The sequence below is a fragment of the Simochromis diagramma genome, unplaced genomic scaffold (assembly GCF_900408965.1).
Source record: "Simochromis diagramma unplaced genomic scaffold, fSimDia1.1 OVJJ01000565.1, whole genome shotgun sequence".
In the NCBI taxonomy this organism is placed as follows: domain Eukaryota; kingdom Metazoa; phylum Chordata; class Actinopteri; order Cichliformes; family Cichlidae; genus Simochromis; species Simochromis diagramma.
In genome coordinates, this window is record NW_024387304.1 from 1978938 (window position 1) to 1997899 (window position 18962).

The window sequence follows — 18962 nt, forward strand, 5'->3', positions numbered from 1 at the left end:
AATAAAATGTGTCAAAAAATAAAGTCAGATTGCTTTAAAACAGTACATATAAAGAGAGGCAAACACACCCCAGGCTGAGTTCTTTGCCTGCAGCAAGCCTGAATCATTTTTGTTAGTCTGTTGAATGACAGTAAATCATTGACAGAGAAGTGAAGTAAAAGACTCCGTCTGGTCATAAAAAGCCTGCATGCTTCTTCATAATAATAAAAAAAAAAAAAACACTGAGAAACTGGATTTTGTGTTTTCTTTGTACAGATGGTTAACATTAAAAGAGTAAAAAAAAGAAAACAGGATATAATGATAAAACAGAACAAACAGGAGTTGGATAAATTAAAACCAACTGTTTTGTGGCAGAGCTTTTCTCTTCAGTGTAGTTCTAAGATCTAATAAACCACCAACAGCCCTGTGCAGAAGAAAACTTACAATAAATGTTTTACATATATCTCATGAGACTTATATACTTTATATTAAGTCTCATACAATGTTGACCTCATTCAAGTGACCTGTATTTTCCACACTATAAGAATTAAGAAAACACAAATTATGACAACTGCTATGATTACTGTTCCTGCTATTATTGTAAATGGTACTAGAAAAATGTGTAATTCTATGAAATAGTATTTCCATAAGAACACAGTCACATTCATTTATAATCATCATCTTTGAAAGAAAGTAAAAAGTTTGGATGTGTTTCCTTGCAGACAAGAGGAAGAAGCAGCAACTTCATGTAAGTTCCACAGATGAGGATTCCCAAAACTTTGATACATCTACTCTCATTTAAATCTACAAAATATGAAGCAATTTACCTTCCATATTCATGTTGAACTTGGCAGATACAGAATCAGGTACTATTCAAATAAAATTCCTCATAGCCCTTACAGGTCTTGCAGCATTTTAAAAAAAAATTTCAATAAAATGTTTTTTTAAATAAAATTCTAAAAATAAGACATTTCTGTATTGTTGAACTGTGAATGTTTCTTATTTTCAGGTCTCTCTTTTTATCTAAAGCACTCAAAGACTGACTGAACTCACTTTATACATTCAAAGATGATTCATAAAATGCTCCACATATCATTTGCTTCAAATGAATCCAAAACAAGATTATAAAGTCATAATTTCATATATTTAGACATTTTTTTCTACTCAGATTGCTACTGTAATCCCACTGCAACATTTCTTCTACAGCAGCGGTCCCCAACCTTTTTTGCGCCACGGACCGGTTTATGCCCGACAATATTTTCACGGACCGGCCTTTAAGGTGTCGCGGATAAATACAACAAAATAAAACTAGTACCGGTACCGAAAAAAAGATTTATTCATAACACACGTGAAAAGACCCAGGAAAACAGAGTTAACGATAAAAACAATAACAAAATAACGCTGAAAACCGATAAAAACCTGAAAACCATACATTTCACACCTGAGCCTCAACTCTCGCGGCCCGGTATCGGTCCGAGGCCCGGGGGTTGGGGACCGCTGCTCTACAGAGTGGTGTTTTGTTATAACACATCAATGTTTAGTGGCTTGTGGTAAGACCAGATCTAGGGCCAGGTATTTATGTTCATAATTCACATAAGTGCAAGCAGACATGATGTCTTATTTCATCAAACACAGGCAGTTGTTCTGATTAAACACAAAATTACTCCTGACAAGTTTACACGAGTCATTTACATATGGTGACGAACATTTCTGGCTGTCTGTCTAAATTAGGATTCAAATATAACAATAACAAAGTGTAAAAAGTAGCAGCTATTATACCAAATGGATTTGACTAATTCCCCTTATTTTAAGTTACTGTTTGTTTTTTTAATTTTCGTGACTGCTGACTTTGAAACCGAAGTTGGACATCCGAGACTTGAAACGATGGTTCTCAGCTATAAAAAGGATGGAGTGCCACCTCTGGGTTCTGAATGAGCTGATGCCCCAAGTACAGAGTTTAAAGAATCAAAGTCTTGATGTTAAGTGAATGAACAAAGGAGCAGAAGATTTACAGACGGATTAATGAATTGTCTCCGGTGATGTGGTCTGAAAAAGATGGCAGATACAAGCAGCAGAAGGATATCTGAGCTGAGCTGATAAAGTGAGGATGGATTGGAGTGGAGCTGCTACTTCAGCACATCTAAAGGAGCCAGTTGAGGTGGTCTTGGGTACTTCCTGATTGAGGAGACTTAAGGGCAGACCCAGAACATGCTAGAGACATTATGTTTCTCAAGTGGCCAGTGAACTCCTTGGTGACCACTGGAAGAGTTGGGGGAGGGCTGTGTAGTTGTCTTGATTCAAGAATATGGCATAAATTCAATGAATGCTGTTTATGCATTAGAATAATCACATTTCCAAACAGCCTCGCTTTTGAGTCCAAGCTGTCCGTTCCTAATGAGTTTTTGCTCAAAGTCTGCAACTCTTCTCTGCATCAACTCAAAGCAGCAAGTTGTCTGTAAATGTGTCTGATCATCTCACTGTCCCTGATCACCCGCCAGTCTGTGAAAGATGGAGTTATCACCTTGGCAGAGAGACACGGGACTGTCAAACTCCACCACCTTCCCAGCATGCATCACTAGCACACGGTCACAGTCCATGATGGTGTTGATCCTAATGTGAGACAGGCACACAAAACACAAAAAGGTGTTTCATTCAGAAAATAAAAAGCAGGAAGTTTTAGACTACAGTTGTAAAATAACATTCTGAAATGTGCTTTAGTGCAGGACATGAACACATGCAGTCACCTGTGGGCAATAGTGAGCACAGTCTTGTCCTGAAACTTCTCTCTAATGGTCTGCTGCAGGAGTTTGTCTGTCTTATGATCCACGCTGGCAGTGGCTTCATCAATACACAGGACCTAAATGACAACAAAAACATTGATTGGAAAAATGTTTTGCTTTATTTGTTTGAGCAATCACGCTAAAATATTTTGTTCTCAGTAAATATAAATAAATAAATGTCTGGAAATACAAAGTTAGTCGGTCTTCTTTGCAGTAATGTAGAAGCATAACATTCACAAAGCTTTTGCAAATACCTTCTCCTGTACGCAGTCTCTTACAACCTACTTCCTTGTGAACAGGCGAAGGTGTGTCACATAATTAGAGCTAATCAAACCTGTACAGTTTGTTCTTTGTTTACAGCCTCATACTGTCACTGATGTCACAGAGAAAGCCACAGACTATTTTTCACCCTTTATTGTAATTCTGTTGCACCCTCTCACCATCAGTGTCAGTCACTCGAGAGGAAATTTACTGTCTCTGACAGTGGTCGGAGACGACGTGTGTCGTCGGTACAGTGTAATGGTAAAGCTGCAAAACTCACCTTGGCTTGCGTCAACAGAGCTCTGGCCAAACACAGCAGCTGCTTCTGTCCTGCAGAGAAGAATCTTCCTCTTTCTCCCACCTCAGCATCCAGACCACCTGACATTCACGAAAACACACACAAAAGGCATGAGAGGCAGCATGAATCTGTCATCATCTACATCTTCATGTAGATGATCTTCATGTAGTAGCAGCTCCATTTCATGCAAATTTGAAGCTTTATTTTAGGCTTTTATGATAAATGGCCCATAAAGTAAACAGGATTAATACAAAGATAACAGAGGAGGAAAGAGAACTCAAAGATAATGATGTTAGGTTCTGAAACACAGTCATCAGTTATCAAAGTATGTTTGCCAGCCGTTGGTCAGGTCCTTAGATTTATTCTGTGGTACAAAAAAATACTTTCGATCATCCAGCGTGTTGACTCAAGAACCATTTTCCCAGTGCAAGTAGGTAAGAACCGTTTTGTAACTGAAGCAGACAGTCATGTGAGCAGACAGGAATAGAAAAGGGTGGCGTCAAAGGTGCCAAGCAGACACACCTTTGTAACAAAAAAGACAAAACACTGCAATTCTTCTGCTCTCTGTTTTTTTTTTTTTTGTTGCCTGTCCCGTTTGGCTCTTTTGCATCAGAATTATTGTCTAAAGGCAAAGAAAGCATCACAATGATCTATGGAAATATGACAGTAAATACTAAATATTAAACATTATTGTGCAGCACATAAGATCAACAGAACACAGTGTGCTTTGAGGTAGGAGCCAAAAAGGGTGTAGTTTGTGGGTGTGATCACCCGTGTGTACACCTGTGAGCATGAGCACTTGTATTCAAAAGGTTCCTTCATGTAATGATCTGCTAGAGGGTGTGGGGGGGCCACTGCCCCGTCCTCCAGGGCATGAAGCAGGTATGGAGGAGATCAAGATTCCAGACATCCAGAGGCCCTCAGAGCACAAGAGACCAAGGAAGACCAACAGAGGGGCAGCCGCACCACTGTCCCAGAAAGAGCTGAGGAGAGTCCCAGATGAGGGCTCACTCAGCAGCTGCGGAGCAGAAGCCAGGGGGGGTTGCAGTGACGCGCCCGTGAGCTCTGCCGGCAGCAAGCTGTGCCTGAGTGACCGAGCCCCAGGCCGAGAGGCCGAGTGCACCCCACCTCCGAAGTGGCCCGAGCGAGCCCCAGGCTCCAGGCCCCGATAAGCGGCCGCCAAGGAGTGAGCCTGTGTGTACCTGGACGCCCATCCCCAGACACAAAGAACCACCAACGCACCGATGTCTGAGGGCGTCTGCCACTGGCAGGGGAAGTGGTGGTGGGGGGAGATAGGCCTCCAAACCTTGGAGGGCCTGAGATGTCCCCAGAGAGGTGGCGTCTGATACCCGACCTGACATATAGACACAGACATACAGGCACACACATATACAAACATCCATTCCCACCCTCATGCTCTCATATGCACTTACTCCACACTCACCCAACGTGGAGACAGACATAAAGAGACGCTGTACACACGATCACACTCCCCAAGCGTACTCTACGAACCGGGTCTAGGTACCCTTGCCCCTGGAGGGGGGAACTGCACCCAGACCCAGGTGGTGTTACCCTTTTCCCTGCGGTGGGGAGAGGCAGACCGCCCCGACTCCGCAGCAGCAGGGAGGCCCCACACTCCAGACCGCAGTCGGACGGCCAACTCCTCCTCCTAGCCCCCCCCGCTCCAGCAGGCCGCAGAGAATGGGGGTGAGAGAAGACTCCAAACCTCCCTCCACCCGCTCATTGTAGTGTTGATGCATGTGTGTTCTAAGGTGCATTTAAAACCAAGGAGGGCATGGAGCTACCTGCCAGAGAGCAACAGGTAAGCGCATAGTCCCTCCTGATAGCCCTCAATGTCTACGTGTATTTAAAATTGAGAGGTGGGCAACGACGCCAGGGGTGAGGTGTACACCCTGATGCACTCTTAATTCTTACTCTCATGTATATATCTCATGTATATCTCATGCACATATCTTTCCACGTAGCACTTTTAATTCTTATCCCTACTTTTATTTTTTCCATGTCTATTTAAGTGTTATTTATGACACCATGTTTGCACTGAAGCACCGCAGCAATTTCCTAATGTTGTAAACCTGCTCAACATTTGGCAATAAACCCCTTTCTGATTCTGATTCTGATTCTGATGGTAATTCTGACTCCGTGTATCGTGCCCACCCCCAAGATCCTATATGTATGTGTAATGAGAGTGTGAGTAATGTGAATGTCTAAGTTGTGGGATAAAATTGAGGCAGAGGCAGCCAGAAGGGGACAGGGGGGGGGGTAGCCTCCTCTGCACCCTGGTGACATACCCCTACTCCAAGGCCCTGCATGTGTGGGTGGTTGTGATGGAGCGGGAAGAGGGAGGCAGCTGGAGATGGGGAGGGAAGGAAGGGAGGGGCAAGTGACCCCTCCCTGGGGCCAGCTCCCCCGCTGACCCCAGTAGGCACCCCCATACTCCGCGACCCGCCAGGGAAAGGGGGCCCAGGCCCATCCAGACCGGGGCCCAGTGCAGCAGCGCCTCCCAGCCCCACCGAGCCCGGGACAGTCCACCCAACCCCACCGCAGAGAAAACTGCACCCACCCCATCATCCACTCATCTTCCAGACTACATAAGACAATAGACGCCCAGGCTGAGATCTTCCTCCACCTCTCCTGTATCTCCCCCTCCTGCAGAGAGAGTTCCTGAAGAGAGGAAAGCTCCTGCAAGATGTGACAATCTCCCCCACCAGTTGAAGAGCCCCCCAGCCCCCCTTCTGCTCTTTGTTAAATCACTGGGTCAAACACACTTTTGTAAATAACTCTCACCCATTCTGCTGACCACAGTGCTGAGGTGGCACTGCTCCAGGACATCCAGCAGCTCCGGCTCCAAGTGTCGCCCACAGGGGTCCAGATTCTCTCTGACTGTGCCACTGAAAAGGAAGGGGTCCTGAGGAATAATGGCCAACCTGGACCTGCAGAGGGCAACAACAGCACATAAGTCAACTTGTCTCCCACTGATTTTATTATATTATAAAGTACATTATGTTAGTAATTTATCTTCTAAAATGTGTTAGAGCTCAGTTTTCATGTAACTCTTATCCAATACCAATAAACAACTCAATTCAAATGTACCTGAGTTGAACTAGGCCCACAGTGGTGATATCCAGCTGATCCAGGAGAATCTGACCCTGGCTGAGCTCCACCATCCGAAACAGGGCCAAGAATATCGTGGACTTGCCAGATCCTGTACGTCCCACAATGCCTATTTTCTCTCCAGGTCGCACCATGAGGCTCACTCCATCCAGGGCATTAGGAAGACCATCCCTGTAGGTCAAAGCTACATTCCGAAACTCCAAACAACCATGCTCAGGCCATGAGGGGGACAGCTGAGGTCAGAAACAGAGAGGGTAAAATGCAAATAGTACTCCAAGAAATTTAAAACGTGTGACTGAGTCCATAAACACGTTAGAAACGACACTTGATTTATGGTATCATAAAAAAAGAAGGGCCGTTTTCCATAGATTTCTTTACAACAACCCATATTTTTTTAAAGCAGAGAGACTGCCCTCTGCTGGGCAACAGAAAAATATACATGTTAAAGTACTTTGTGTTGGCTTTTGTTTCAATTGACAAAAAAAAGATGCCACGTCCATCTTTATTTAAATATGTAAATAGGTGTACAAATGTTTACATATGTTATTAATATATATATTAATATATATGTAAATTGTGTCTTGTGATCTTTTCCTCTGACTTTCAGGTTTGGACTAAAAAGTAAGATACATTCTGTGAAGACAGCTGTGAGGTAAAGCCAGGAGCTCTGATAAAGCTTTAGTGTAACCCACTGTTGTTATGTTAATATCAATATCCAGTGCACCCGACCTCTGTATTCTGATGCTGTGGTTCAATGGGCAGTCCAGTGGAATATTCCTCTGTTCGTTCCACGCTCACCAGCTGCATTTCAGTCTGCGTGAAGCTGAATATGAGGCCAGATAGCAGCTGTGTGATAGACAAAGCGTAGGACAGGGACAGACCCACCAGACCTGATAGGAAAACCGGCACACACACAGTCTTACTCAATGGCTCCTACGGTCATTAAACACGCACAGCCTGCAAATTCTTCTGCTGTCTTACCTGGATCAACAGAATTAAGCTGGTGCTGAACAACAGCTATCACCCCAAGGCCTGTCACCACAGCGATACCAATCAGCTGCAGACGGATGTCCAGCCACTGCCCTGCAGCGTAGCTAAGAAACAAACAGCGTTGGTTCTGCTCCAAACGCCTGGCGTTCTCCTCCTCAAACCTGAAACAGCAGAAAAATGTCCCTGCGGTTTAGCTGTTTCTTTAGTCCCTATACCTAATATATTTTATTAATATTAACACTTCCTGTCACCTATGTTCAAGAGAATTTAAATTAATTTTATGTCCTGTGCAAGATAAAGTTAACAACTATTACTTATTTTCACATACATTTATCTAATCACTGAAAACTCTGTTTCCGTGTCACTCACCTGGCAGAGTTGCCACTGGCCCGGATCGTTCCCAGTCCAGTCAGTGTCTCTGAAAAATGCGAGTAGATTGGTGACAGAGTGAGGCTGCAGAGGCGCTTCAGCTCTCGAGATGTGTGTCTATAGAAGTGCTGTGTGCGGTAGTACAGCAGACCCAGGGGAAGCAGGGCCACCAGGACCCAGGGCAGGCCGTAACTTATCACCACCAGCATGCCGAGCAAGCCAAAAATGTTGGCCAGTAAGATGTTCAAGACAAACGGCAGGCTGTCGTCCACGCTGTACAAGTCTGAGGAAAAACGGTTGAGAATTCGGCCCAAAGGAGTGGTATCGAAGAACGCCATAGTGGTCTGGATGGACACGCAAACAAGACATTTTTTAATATTTTTTGCTAAGTGGGAATTACTCATGTCACTCACACTTAAAGTGTTTTCCTCTCTCATTATGCATTTGCATTTTTCTTTAAAGAATCTTGTGAACTATAACAATTGCAGATGCAATTGTGATCTGTAGTAAGAGAAGGGAACAGGTAGAAGACAGTCTGGAGAGGTGGAGGTACACACTGGAGAAAAGAGAAATAAAAGTCAGCAGAAGAAAGAAGTATGTGTGTGAATGAGAGGAAGACAGGTGGAAACGTGAACATGCGAGAGGAAGAGACAGTGAGGGGAGATGAGTTTGAATATCTAAGGTCAAGCATCAGAGAGTGTTCAAGAGAGGTGAAGAGGACAGCGCAGGCAGGGTGGAGTGGGTGAAGACGAGCACGCAGGGTGATGTGTGACAGAAGAATAGCAGGAAAAGTGAAAGGGAAGGTTTACAAGATTATAGTGAGACCTGCTATGATGTATGGTTTGGAGACAGTAAAAATAAATAAAATAAAATCCTTATTATATATGTATTTAAAACTACCTAGCACATCAGAAGGATTGGCATTAAGTAGATAACATAGGCAGTGTGAGCATACCTCTTCCTGTTAATGAACATCTACTGAGCTCGTCTGATGTCTCACACTGCTAACCCTTCAGTCACCACCCTGTTTCTCCAACCTTCAGCTATTTTTGCCAGACATGAAAAGCACTCAATCTGCTATGCTGACTGCTGACATACCTTAAAGACTTGATTCAGAAGTCTGTTGTGGATGGCAGAAGCGGCACACATTACTCCATAGGCAAAGAGGAAGGCACGGAGCGCGGTGAACACGGTGTTGGCCACAGCAATGGAGCCGTAGACCGTCAGGTAAAACTTAACATCTGCATCGATGTCGTTCGAGAGGAACGTGTAGTCAGAGGGCACTGAAGATCTGGATGGGTAGAGGTGAATATCTGATTTTAGTCAAAAGACTGAAGTAAGACAGGAAGAAGTCAAAGTTTAAATCACAGTACTAAAAGCAGTTTTTATTTTCATTATTCAAAATGAATGATAAACTTTGTGTTTAACATAATAATAGAAAATGTAATGGCAAAGTCTTTACATCTGTACCTTTTAAAAATAATATATAAATGAAATTTTAAAAGAAATCATCATTATCTCACGGCTGAACTGCATGTTATTATTATAGCATGTGCTCTTTTAAAATTGGTTACAAATTTTGTGTTTTAAAGTTTATTCTGGAACAATGATAGCAAGGCATCTTGGTTGTGTTACCATTCACAGAATCTTTTTCAAAATGTTGTCAATTGGTCAACTCACATGAGCCTTCCAGGTGAGAAAAGCAGCAGATGAGGTGAGCTGAAGGCAGGTAACGAAGAATCATTATTCCCGGTGGAACCATTGTGTTTTAGCTCAGAGATCCAGTAGGACAGCCACCAGTCAGACACATTTTTAGATGCTGATTTACACACAAACACACACACAAAGTTTTTATTAAATTAGAAATGAATTTAAAGCCAGAAGACAGTAATTATTTTTTCTTTTGGGGACAAAATACCCTGAAGCCTGCTTTAAACAATAATCCTATATCGCCCAAGTATCATACAGGTCGCCTGGACTTATTTTGTAATTTTGGCAGTAAAATTAAAAAATAATTCTCATCTTTAAAAGATGAAAAAATGTTGACCACAGAGAGAAAATCTTGGAGGTGATGTTTCTGAAAAAATTGCTAAGCGTCCCCAGTGTACAAAGATCATAAAAAGCATTCCAAACCTTGCATGAGGAGCAGAGAGACTAAGACGCAGGAGGCCAGTACTCCACCCACAGCGGCCCAGTAGGTCTGGTAAACTCTCCATGCCAGCCTGCCCACCTGTTTCTGCTCTGCCCCCGAGAGGTCAGGATCATTATCCACATGTAGCTCAGGCAATGAACTCATTTCCCCTTCAACCTGCTCCACGCCATCTGCTCACAAGCAACAGGGGCCAAACCAAAAGGATTATAAGAGTCCCAGAAAGAAGAGCTGAATTTTGGATTTGTTGAGATTTTGTTGAGATATTACTATTGAAGAAGAAGATGACAACAATGGGAACTCTGGACTTGTAAGAGATTATACATGCGCCACTGTTTTAACACCTGAGTTTTTGTTTGTCATAATGTGAGGTGAACACACCTTTCTCTTTTGTGTTGCGGTTGTTCTTCTGCTTTTTCTGGACTGCGTCCACCAAAGGAAGGACTTCTGCTGGTGTCCCTGTTTAACACAGTTTCTATGACCCACTGATCAATACAATTGTGAGTTATGACTTTCTCCCCATCCATTTTGATGGAAACTTCAAAATAACCTAAGCTGCTGATCTGTGACATTTGTGTCTAAAAGGACTTTAAATCATTTAGAAGTTACATTTATACAAATGTCACCAAGATTTAAAGCAGACTTCAGTTTCTACCTGTTTTGATGATTGCTCCATTGTCCATGAGGACAACCACATCAGCTTTGTCCACAAACTCTATGCGGTGTGTGCAAAGGATTCTGGTCTTCCCTCTGAGGAGCTCCATGATACATTTCTTCATAAGGTGTTCAGCCACATCTACATCCACTGCTGCCAGTGGATCATCGAGGAGGTAGATATCTTTGTCCTGCAGGAGAAGCAGAAAAAAGGAAGGGGAGGCAACATCACATTACACAAGCATATTACATATAAACAGCTTTTTATGGCTTTGAAACTATTTGTTACAAGAAACTGTTAACATGCAGTTCCCTCAAACAAAATTAAAAGCTCTAAACGTTTACCTGATAGCTTTCAGTTTTTATCAATCTGTGCAACAGAAGGAAAAATATAATTCTAATATCATTTATCCTTGTTTACTGCAGCCTAACTCATTTATTTTGTAAAACCTCCTCTGTGCCTCTTAGAGTGTGAAGCAGATGGCTGGATTGTGCTGAAGACTCACCATGTAAACAGCTCTAGCAAGTGCCAGCCGGGCCTTCTGTCCTCCACTCAGAGTCACTCCGTTCTCACCCACTTCAGTCTTGTCACCATTTGGCAAAACCTGCAGATGCAGAAACAGAGCAACCAAAGCCCTGAAAACCAATTTATTTAACATTTTAAACAATCCCAGAAACTCCATGCAAAGCACAGTGAAATCAGTGTGAAGAAACGTAAACAATAACATTGTCACAATCGTACATTGAGGTCATCTGAGAGGGCGCAGGCCTTGATCACAGCCTGGTAGAAGGCAGCATCGTAGTCTCTGCCAAACAAGATGTTGTCTCGTACTGATGCATGCTGGATCCACGGTTCCTGTGAGGCCAAACCAAAGCCAACCTCCCTGTCTGCAACATAGAGCACTCCAGTCAGCCTGCAGAGACAAGTGGAAGATGGATAGACCTTGGTCACACATTATTAATCCCAGGTTGTGTCAGTGCACTTAAAAACACTAAAACCAGATTCACTATTGATTTTATTGACTTTTTTGGTTCCAACTAAGATGAAAAATATCATCTAGAGCAGCATAAAGCCCCTGACTGCCTATTAATCACCTAAGCAAACCTTTTCATATTGGGAAAGGGAATATTGATGACTCGACAACATTCTTCATATGTAAATTAAGTCATAAGTGATAATATTTTCAATAAAAGTTTCATAAGCTGTGTACCTATTAAGCTCTCCAGTCAGAGCAGCCAATAAGGAGCTCTTTCCACAGCCGACCTTCCCAACCACGACAACCAGAGAGCCCTGAGCCAGACAGAAGATAGCAGATGTCATGTCTGTACTAAGTCAGCTCCAAACACCTACTGTTAAAACATTCTGGTGTCAATGCGTTTTTGCAATTTAAATATTCATATACAATTTTAGGGTGTTGAATACTGCGCTTATATCACTGACAGGAGACGATGAATTTCCAACTATTGGAATTGTTTTAAAGCACAGTCCCAATAGTTGCTTGTACCTTGGTTATGTTTAAATTGAGACTGTGCAGCTGCAGGCTTCCTTTAGCTCCTCCAGACTCTTCCTCTTCGTTTGGACTGCTGGGTTCCTGCCATGAAAATGATCCCTGGCTCAAAAGGACAGATGTCTGGCTGTCTTCTGGAGACACTGGGCACAGATGTGGTATTTCAGCACAAGAGAAACATTACATAGATTTAAAAAAGCAAGTTTGGCTGATGAACTATGTACAGTTGGGTAAAACATTTTATTTAGTTTCTGTGAACTTTACTCTTTGAAAAAATAGCATTTGATGCAATCACTCGAACAAATACTTGATTAAAGCAGAAAATAACCTCATCTTTAATGAGCAGAAGCTGTTCTAAACATTCATAAAAACTGCTTTTTCCTTGAATGAACAAAAAAGCACAAGGACCTGTTTCACATCAAAATCAAATACACCTCCACACAAACAAAGTAGCAAATCAAGCAGTACCCTACCCAGGGCATAGTATGCCTGCAGGTTCTGGTTGGTTAGTTTAAAGAAGCGCTGGATTCGTTCCAGAGACACTTTGGCTTCCAGGACTCCATTGAGCACCCAGGGGAAAGCATTGAGTGGGATGATCAACATTCCTACAAGGGCAAGTGTGGTAAACACCTGCATGGGATGAGAATCACATTTAGAAGAATGCACTCTTAAAAACTTATCACAAGTTATATAGTCCATTGTTATATATGCATTTATACAATCATTCACATGAGAGCATAAAACTAGCTTAAAGAATTTCTAAGTTCAAAGCCACTGATATCCTTTTTTACTAGGAATACAGAAATATAGGTACAAAAAAGGTACAAAACATTTTTTTCTATTCTGAGAATTATTTAATAAATTAATATATTTATCTCAGTGGCAATTTTTTTTTCACCATTGTCCTTGACTGTCATTTTGGGGAATTTTTCTGATGGTCCAAATCCAATCCTGATCCTGATCATGAAGCGTGCTGAACACTTTTCTGTGCAGGATATAAATCCCCTGAAGCTCAATGTGTAATATGCAAATAAAACTGACTTGATTTTACTTGTGCCTATTGAAATAAAATAACTATTACTGCTATGAGTTGTTAGTCATTTGAACATTATTGCTCACTGTGCAGCAAATCCACCTCAACCTTTTATGGCACTTAAATAATACAAATTATTATTCTAAAGTTGTCCAATTGTAATGACTGATTAGAAAAAAGATGGGGAAAAATTTTGTTTGAAGAAGGTCTTCGATGCATTGGAGTGAGCTGGTTCAAGCAGACAACTCCAACTGTGGTACTTATGCATGTACCATCATCAAACACACCCTCCCTTCTCATCTCTCCCTCTGACATTTCATTTCCGCTGCTGCCCTCTTTTTTTTTTCTTTTCTTTTTTTTTTTTTTTACTTGCTAAATACGGGACAGACTTGACTGGGGAAAAGAAAGGGGAGAAAGAAAGAGGGAAAGAAAAACAGCGGAGAAGAGGGACGGGGATAAAGGGCAAAAAACAAAAAAACAACAAAATAAGCAGACAAAAAAATACATATATCAATCACCTGGATCACCTGTTAAGAAAGAAAAAAGAGAAAACAAGCAGAAGAAAGAAAAAAAAGAGCAACATAATAACAACATCACAATGATCTATGGGAATGTAACAGTAAATACTAAATATTAAACATTATTGTGCAGCACGTAAGATCGACAGCGCACAGTGTGCTTTGAGGTAGGAGCCAAAAAGGGTGTAGTTTGTGTGTGTGAGCACCCGTGTGTACACCTGTGTGCATGAGCACGCTTGTATTTAAAAGGTTCCTTCATGTAATGATCTGCTAGAGCAGGGGTGTCGAACTCCAGGCCTTGAGGGCCGGTGTCCTGCAGGTTTTAGATTTCACCCTGGGTCACCACACCTGAATCAAATGATTAGTTCATTAGCAGGCCTCTAGAGAACTTCAAGACATGTTGAGGAGGTCATTTAGCCATTTAAATCAGCTGTGTTGGATCAGCAACACATCTAAAACCTGCAGGACACTGGCCCTCGAGGCCTGAAGTTCAACACCTGTGTGCTAGAGGATGTGGGAAGCCACAGCCCCGTCCTCCGGGGCATGAAGCAGGTATGGAGGAGATCAAGATTCCAGACATCCAGAGGCCCCCAGAACACAAGAGACCAAGGAAGACCAACAGAGGGGCAGCCGCGCCACTGTCCCAGAAAGAGCTGAGGAGAGTCCCAGATGAGGGGTCACTCAGTAGTCGTGGAGCAGAAGCCAGGGGGGGTTGCAGTGACGCGCCCGTGAGCTCCGCCGGCAGCCAGCTGTGCCAGAGTGACCGAGCCCCAGGCCGCGAGGCCGAGGGTACCCCACCTCCGAAGTGGCCCGAGCGAGCCCCAGGCTCCAGGCCACGACAAGCAGCCACCAAGGAGTGAGCCGGTGGGTATCCGGACGCCCATCCCCAGACACAAAGAACCACCAATGCACCGATGTCTGAGGGCGTCTGCCACTGGCAGGGGAAGTGGTGGTGGGGGGAGATAGGCCTCCAAACCTTGGAGGGCCTGAGATGTCCCCAGAGAGGTGGCGTCTGATACCCGACCTGACATATAGACACAGACATACAGGCACACACAGATACAAACATCCATTCCCACCCTCATGCTCTCATATGCACTTACTCAACACTCACCCAACGTGGAGACAGACATAAAGAGACACTGTACACACGATCACACTCCCCAAGCGTACTCTAAGCCCCAGGTCTAGGTACCCTTGCCCCTGGAGGGGGAAACTGCACCAAGACCCAGGTAATGTTACCCTTTTCCCTGCGGTGGAGAGAAGCAGACCGCCCTGGCTCGGCAGCAGCAGGGAGGCCCCACACTCCAGACCCCAATCGGACGGCCAACTTCTCCTCCCAGCCCCCCCCCCCCCCGCCTCAGCAGCTGCCCTCTTTTCAACCCCTCCACCACTCCAGCATCTCAGGTGTTGCTCTTGTCAGAGTTATTTTTTTTAAATATGTTTATACAGTAACCCTACATTCCCTAATTCTCTACAAAGCTCACTCAGCATCAACACAGCAGCCAGTTTACCTTTGCTGCCGTCAGCTGGTGTCCAAGCAGCACATACGTGACGAAGGTCAGGATGGAGATGACCACAGGTAGAGCAGCCCAGGTATACACACACAATGCATCCAGGTATTTGACAGCCTTAAGGTGGGACAGCTCCTCTTTGCGACAGTCAGCCACCTTCTGTGTGAAATGAGGCTCCCAGCTATAGAACTTGATGACGCGAATGCCGAAGAGGATCTCTGTCATTAACTGGAAATAAGTTCAAAATTAAAAATAATCTCAACAAGATTTTTTTCCCTGGGTAGCTTCATAAAAGTATATAAATCAACTCAGTGTAATAAGAGCTTAAACATGCCATACCTTAACACGGTTATCCTTCCACATGAGCATCTTTTTATTGTTGCTAAGGATGCAGGAAGCAAGGAACTTGTTGAATGGCACCAGCAGCAAAGCTACGGACAGTCCTCCAAGGAAAGCTACACCCACCTGCAGATATAGCAAGTAAAGGGTGACAGCTAACCGAAAGGGCAGGCTCCACAGCTCATGGAAGCTTTGGAAGAAGTTAACCACACGGTCGGTGTCTGTGCTCATTAAGTTCACCACCTCTCCTAAAGTAAAGCCAGCCAAGCTGCAGCTGCTGACTCTCAGGGCTTTGTTGTAGATGGCCGTCACAAGAGCAGCTCGTGCTGACAGCGCCACCTTGGAGACCTCGAAGACAAAGATGTTTCGTAGAACAGAGCACAGCAGGGTGGTAGCAAAGAGCCCCAAGGCACACCAGACACCCCTGCTGACTGGGGCACCTTTTTCCTCCATAAAATTCACAAGACTACTGAGGAGCAGTGGACCTGCAAAGCTCAATATGTTGACTGTCACCTTCAGCAGACCAAGGATGTAATACCACTTCCCAAACGCCTTGTGTAGCACCTTCAGCAGTCTTACATCACCTTCCAGCTCCAGTGGTTGGTCCTGGTTGTGTAAACTCCAGCTGCCACTCGGGAGGTTTGTGCTGACTGGTGTGGGCCATTGATCCTCTTGGTAAGTGACTGGTGATCCTTGCCAGCAGGCTTCCCAGCACTGGTGAAAATACCGACAAATCACACTAGTTCTAAGTTTCTGGGGAAGGTGATATACATCGGCTGGTCTGTCCAGTTCCCATCTCTGCCCTCGCCTGAGGAGAGGGGTGAGCCACAAGTAGAAGAGTCGAGATAGGCAGTCACTCCCATCCTCAGCCACAATCTCCCCAGTCTCCAGCTGGGTGTTCTCTGGGATGAGCGGAGAGCCATCAACATCGTTAATATACAAAGTGTACCCAGCATCACTGATGCAGGGGAAAGCAAATGCCAGGAGGTAAATGAGAAAAAGAAATGTCCGTACTGAGGCAAGAACAAATCGGGCCAGTTTAAGAGGTTCAGCTGGGTTTAAATATTCCTTGTTGTTAGAGTAAATTATCAAGTTGATGACAAGGTTGGGGAGTAACAGAAGCACCAGGAGAAGCAGCAGTGTAGGTCCTCTGGTTCTCTTAAAAACAGTCCTCTGGAGCACTGTTATGACACTGAAGTGGACCAGCCAGGCCAGGATTGCACAGCTGCCAGCTAGGATGTCCAGGTACATGTCTCCCTGCTGGAGGACACTCACCAGGATGACATCTGCAGTGTAGAGTAAGGCAGCCAGCAGAGCTGACACGAGCCTGAGTGTCCAGCCACACGGGGGAGACGTCTGGAGGTGGCTGCATCTGCAAAGCAAACAAAAATGTGAAAATATAGACACAATTTTTAGAATCATCGGCATTAGTTTTATAGGGTGCCCCATTCGATGTTTAAGCTGCACATTTTGAATTTAGCCAAAAAATGGACAACACAGAGAAGACTCCAAAAAAGATGGGGGGGTTGCTTGTTTTTAAAGAATTGTTGTTACATTAAAGTAAAACATACTTCATCAGAAAATCCACTGCAAGGACATGATATGCATGTTTTTTTGTAACTACAACTTCATTATCCGCTAATAAAATTGCAAGATTGGAAAAGTGTTGTTGATAAGGACCTGGTATCAATGCATGACCTACCTTGACATGCTGAGGTAGCAGGCACTGAAAATGGCCATCCCAGCATGGGGCAAGACACCAAGGATGAGCTGGTTAAAACAGGGGCTGATGCATTCATTCTGCCACAGAGGAAGAGGATCCTCTTCATCTGTATGACAGAGGCCTGCAATCAGGTCTGTTGGCCCAAAGTCATTCATCCTTCTTCCTACTTGACTGCTGTCATTCTAAAAATTATCTGTAGAGGAAAAAATAATATTATTTATCAACTTTTAAAAAAGGTAACAAGGGTGTTTCAAAGAAAACCCACAGGGTAGTTATTATTCTAGAAAACATTATTTTTTAAAAAAGAAGAAGAATACAACAATTTGTTGGCACTATCATCATCTTCCTATCAGTAAATAAGACAACATTTTACTATTGGCAGAGGCCACCTATCATCTGTTATGTCCCGTCAATTCTGCAGTCCATTTTTCTGAGATCCAGGTTCAATAATTCACATATTTATTCATAAATCCCTGGGTTGAAGACAGTACAGATAATTTCAGTAATGAAAAGGTGATAAAACTACAAAATAAACAAAAACTAATGTACTAACAGCAGCTATCAGCTAAATTTTAAACACAGCGATGTCCCTGAATTTTGTAATCTGTGCACGCCTAATGAAAGTGAACATATTTTCCCCAGCCAAAGTTTGAAAAATGGCAGTATAAAAACAGTATAATAAATAACCGGATTATAGTTTAGGCAATAGTCCTGTATGATTAATTTTATTGCAAGAAAAAAAAGGGGCATCCATCTATTTTTTCAGCCTCTTATCTATTTCAGGGTAAGTGAAGTGGCTGAGTATGGACAAGAGGAGGGGAACACCTGGGACATCGTTTTTTAAGGTTGTGTAGCTGAGCGTTTAAAAAACAAAAAGGTCAAAAGGTATGGAAATTTGTGTTATTTTGAAATACAAGCTATGGTCATCCTTAGCTTGATCAAGAACTTTTCATATTTCATTCTGAAATGTTCAAATCCAAGTACACAGTTACATTAAGGATATAAAATGCTGCTAGACTCTTTCCATAACTATGTATTTTATGCCTGTGACGGAATCATCTAGACTCATTAGCGGTTCATTTATGCACCTAACTGCAAAGAAAATGTAAGGCTTTAATGTTTTCTGTAACATTCGTGTTTCCTTGTTTACCAGATTATTTACCAAATAAACCTTTCGTGAAAGACCTGTTGTTATAGTACAGTCTCTGTTGTGTGTGAGCCCTTCAAGAAGTTTAAGGGGCAAGTTAACAACTCTGGATTAAAAAACGTTAACATACAATTTGTTGCAATTTTTTAGGTGTTGTTGCTCCAACATTCACAGCACTAACCTTTAAGGAGTGACGAAGCAAAAAGAAACATGGAACGACAGACAGGCACATTTATCCGGTCTTCCTGACTGAAACACCCTCACACTAATGTAAACAAATTAGGCTAGCAAACTAGCTTAGGTAACGGAATATTACGCTATTAAGTTTTTTGATGTTACCGCATGCACTATGTAAATAGAAACTTTAGCGAGCTAGACCAACTATAAATACAAGTCGACATACAACCAATTTAAGAGCATTTAGACCACAGGACTTTAAATGTTACCGGCTTTCGTCTAGCTAACAGGAAATGGATCTGTTGGTTTCTGATGACGAGTACAAAGAGCTTTTCAAAATAAATGCTCGATGAAAAAAAACAGTACAAATAAATGCTGATACTATTTCTAC

The 18962-nt window shown here is 43.1% G+C and overlaps 1 protein-coding gene across 2 annotated transcripts; it reads right to left on the reverse strand.

The window, feature by feature from the left end:
• Positions 1-1762: 1762 nt before the first annotated feature.
• On the reverse strand, positions 1763-18883 carry abcc10 (ATP-binding cassette, sub-family C (CFTR/MRP), member 10). Of its 2 annotated transcripts, XM_040004307.1 has the most exons (23): positions 18576-18882; positions 17621-17720; positions 17227-17440; positions 15525-16896; positions 15186-15413; positions 12594-12750; positions 12118-12263; positions 11824-11903; positions 11355-11526; positions 11119-11217; positions 10614-10803; positions 10340-10417; positions 9943-10131; positions 9490-9628; positions 8908-9100; positions 7810-8153; positions 7432-7601; positions 7180-7340; positions 6430-6683; positions 6124-6269; positions 3301-3398; positions 2724-2836; positions 1763-2589 (listed from the first exon to the last, which is right to left on the reverse strand). In XM_040004307.1, exons 3-23 carry the CDS (start codon positions 17400-17402, stop codon positions 2454-2456), a joined length of 4641 nt encoding a protein of 1546 aa, XP_039860241.1. In that variant the 5' UTR covers positions 17403-17440; positions 17621-17720; positions 18576-18882; the 3' UTR covers positions 1763-2453. The 2 variants fall into 2 exon arrangements, with proteins under 2 accessions (XP_039860241.1, XP_039860243.1); XM_040004309.1 differs by lacking the exon at positions 17621-17720 and having other exon boundaries at positions 18576-18883.
• Between the last annotated feature and the right edge of the window lie 79 nt (positions 18884-18962).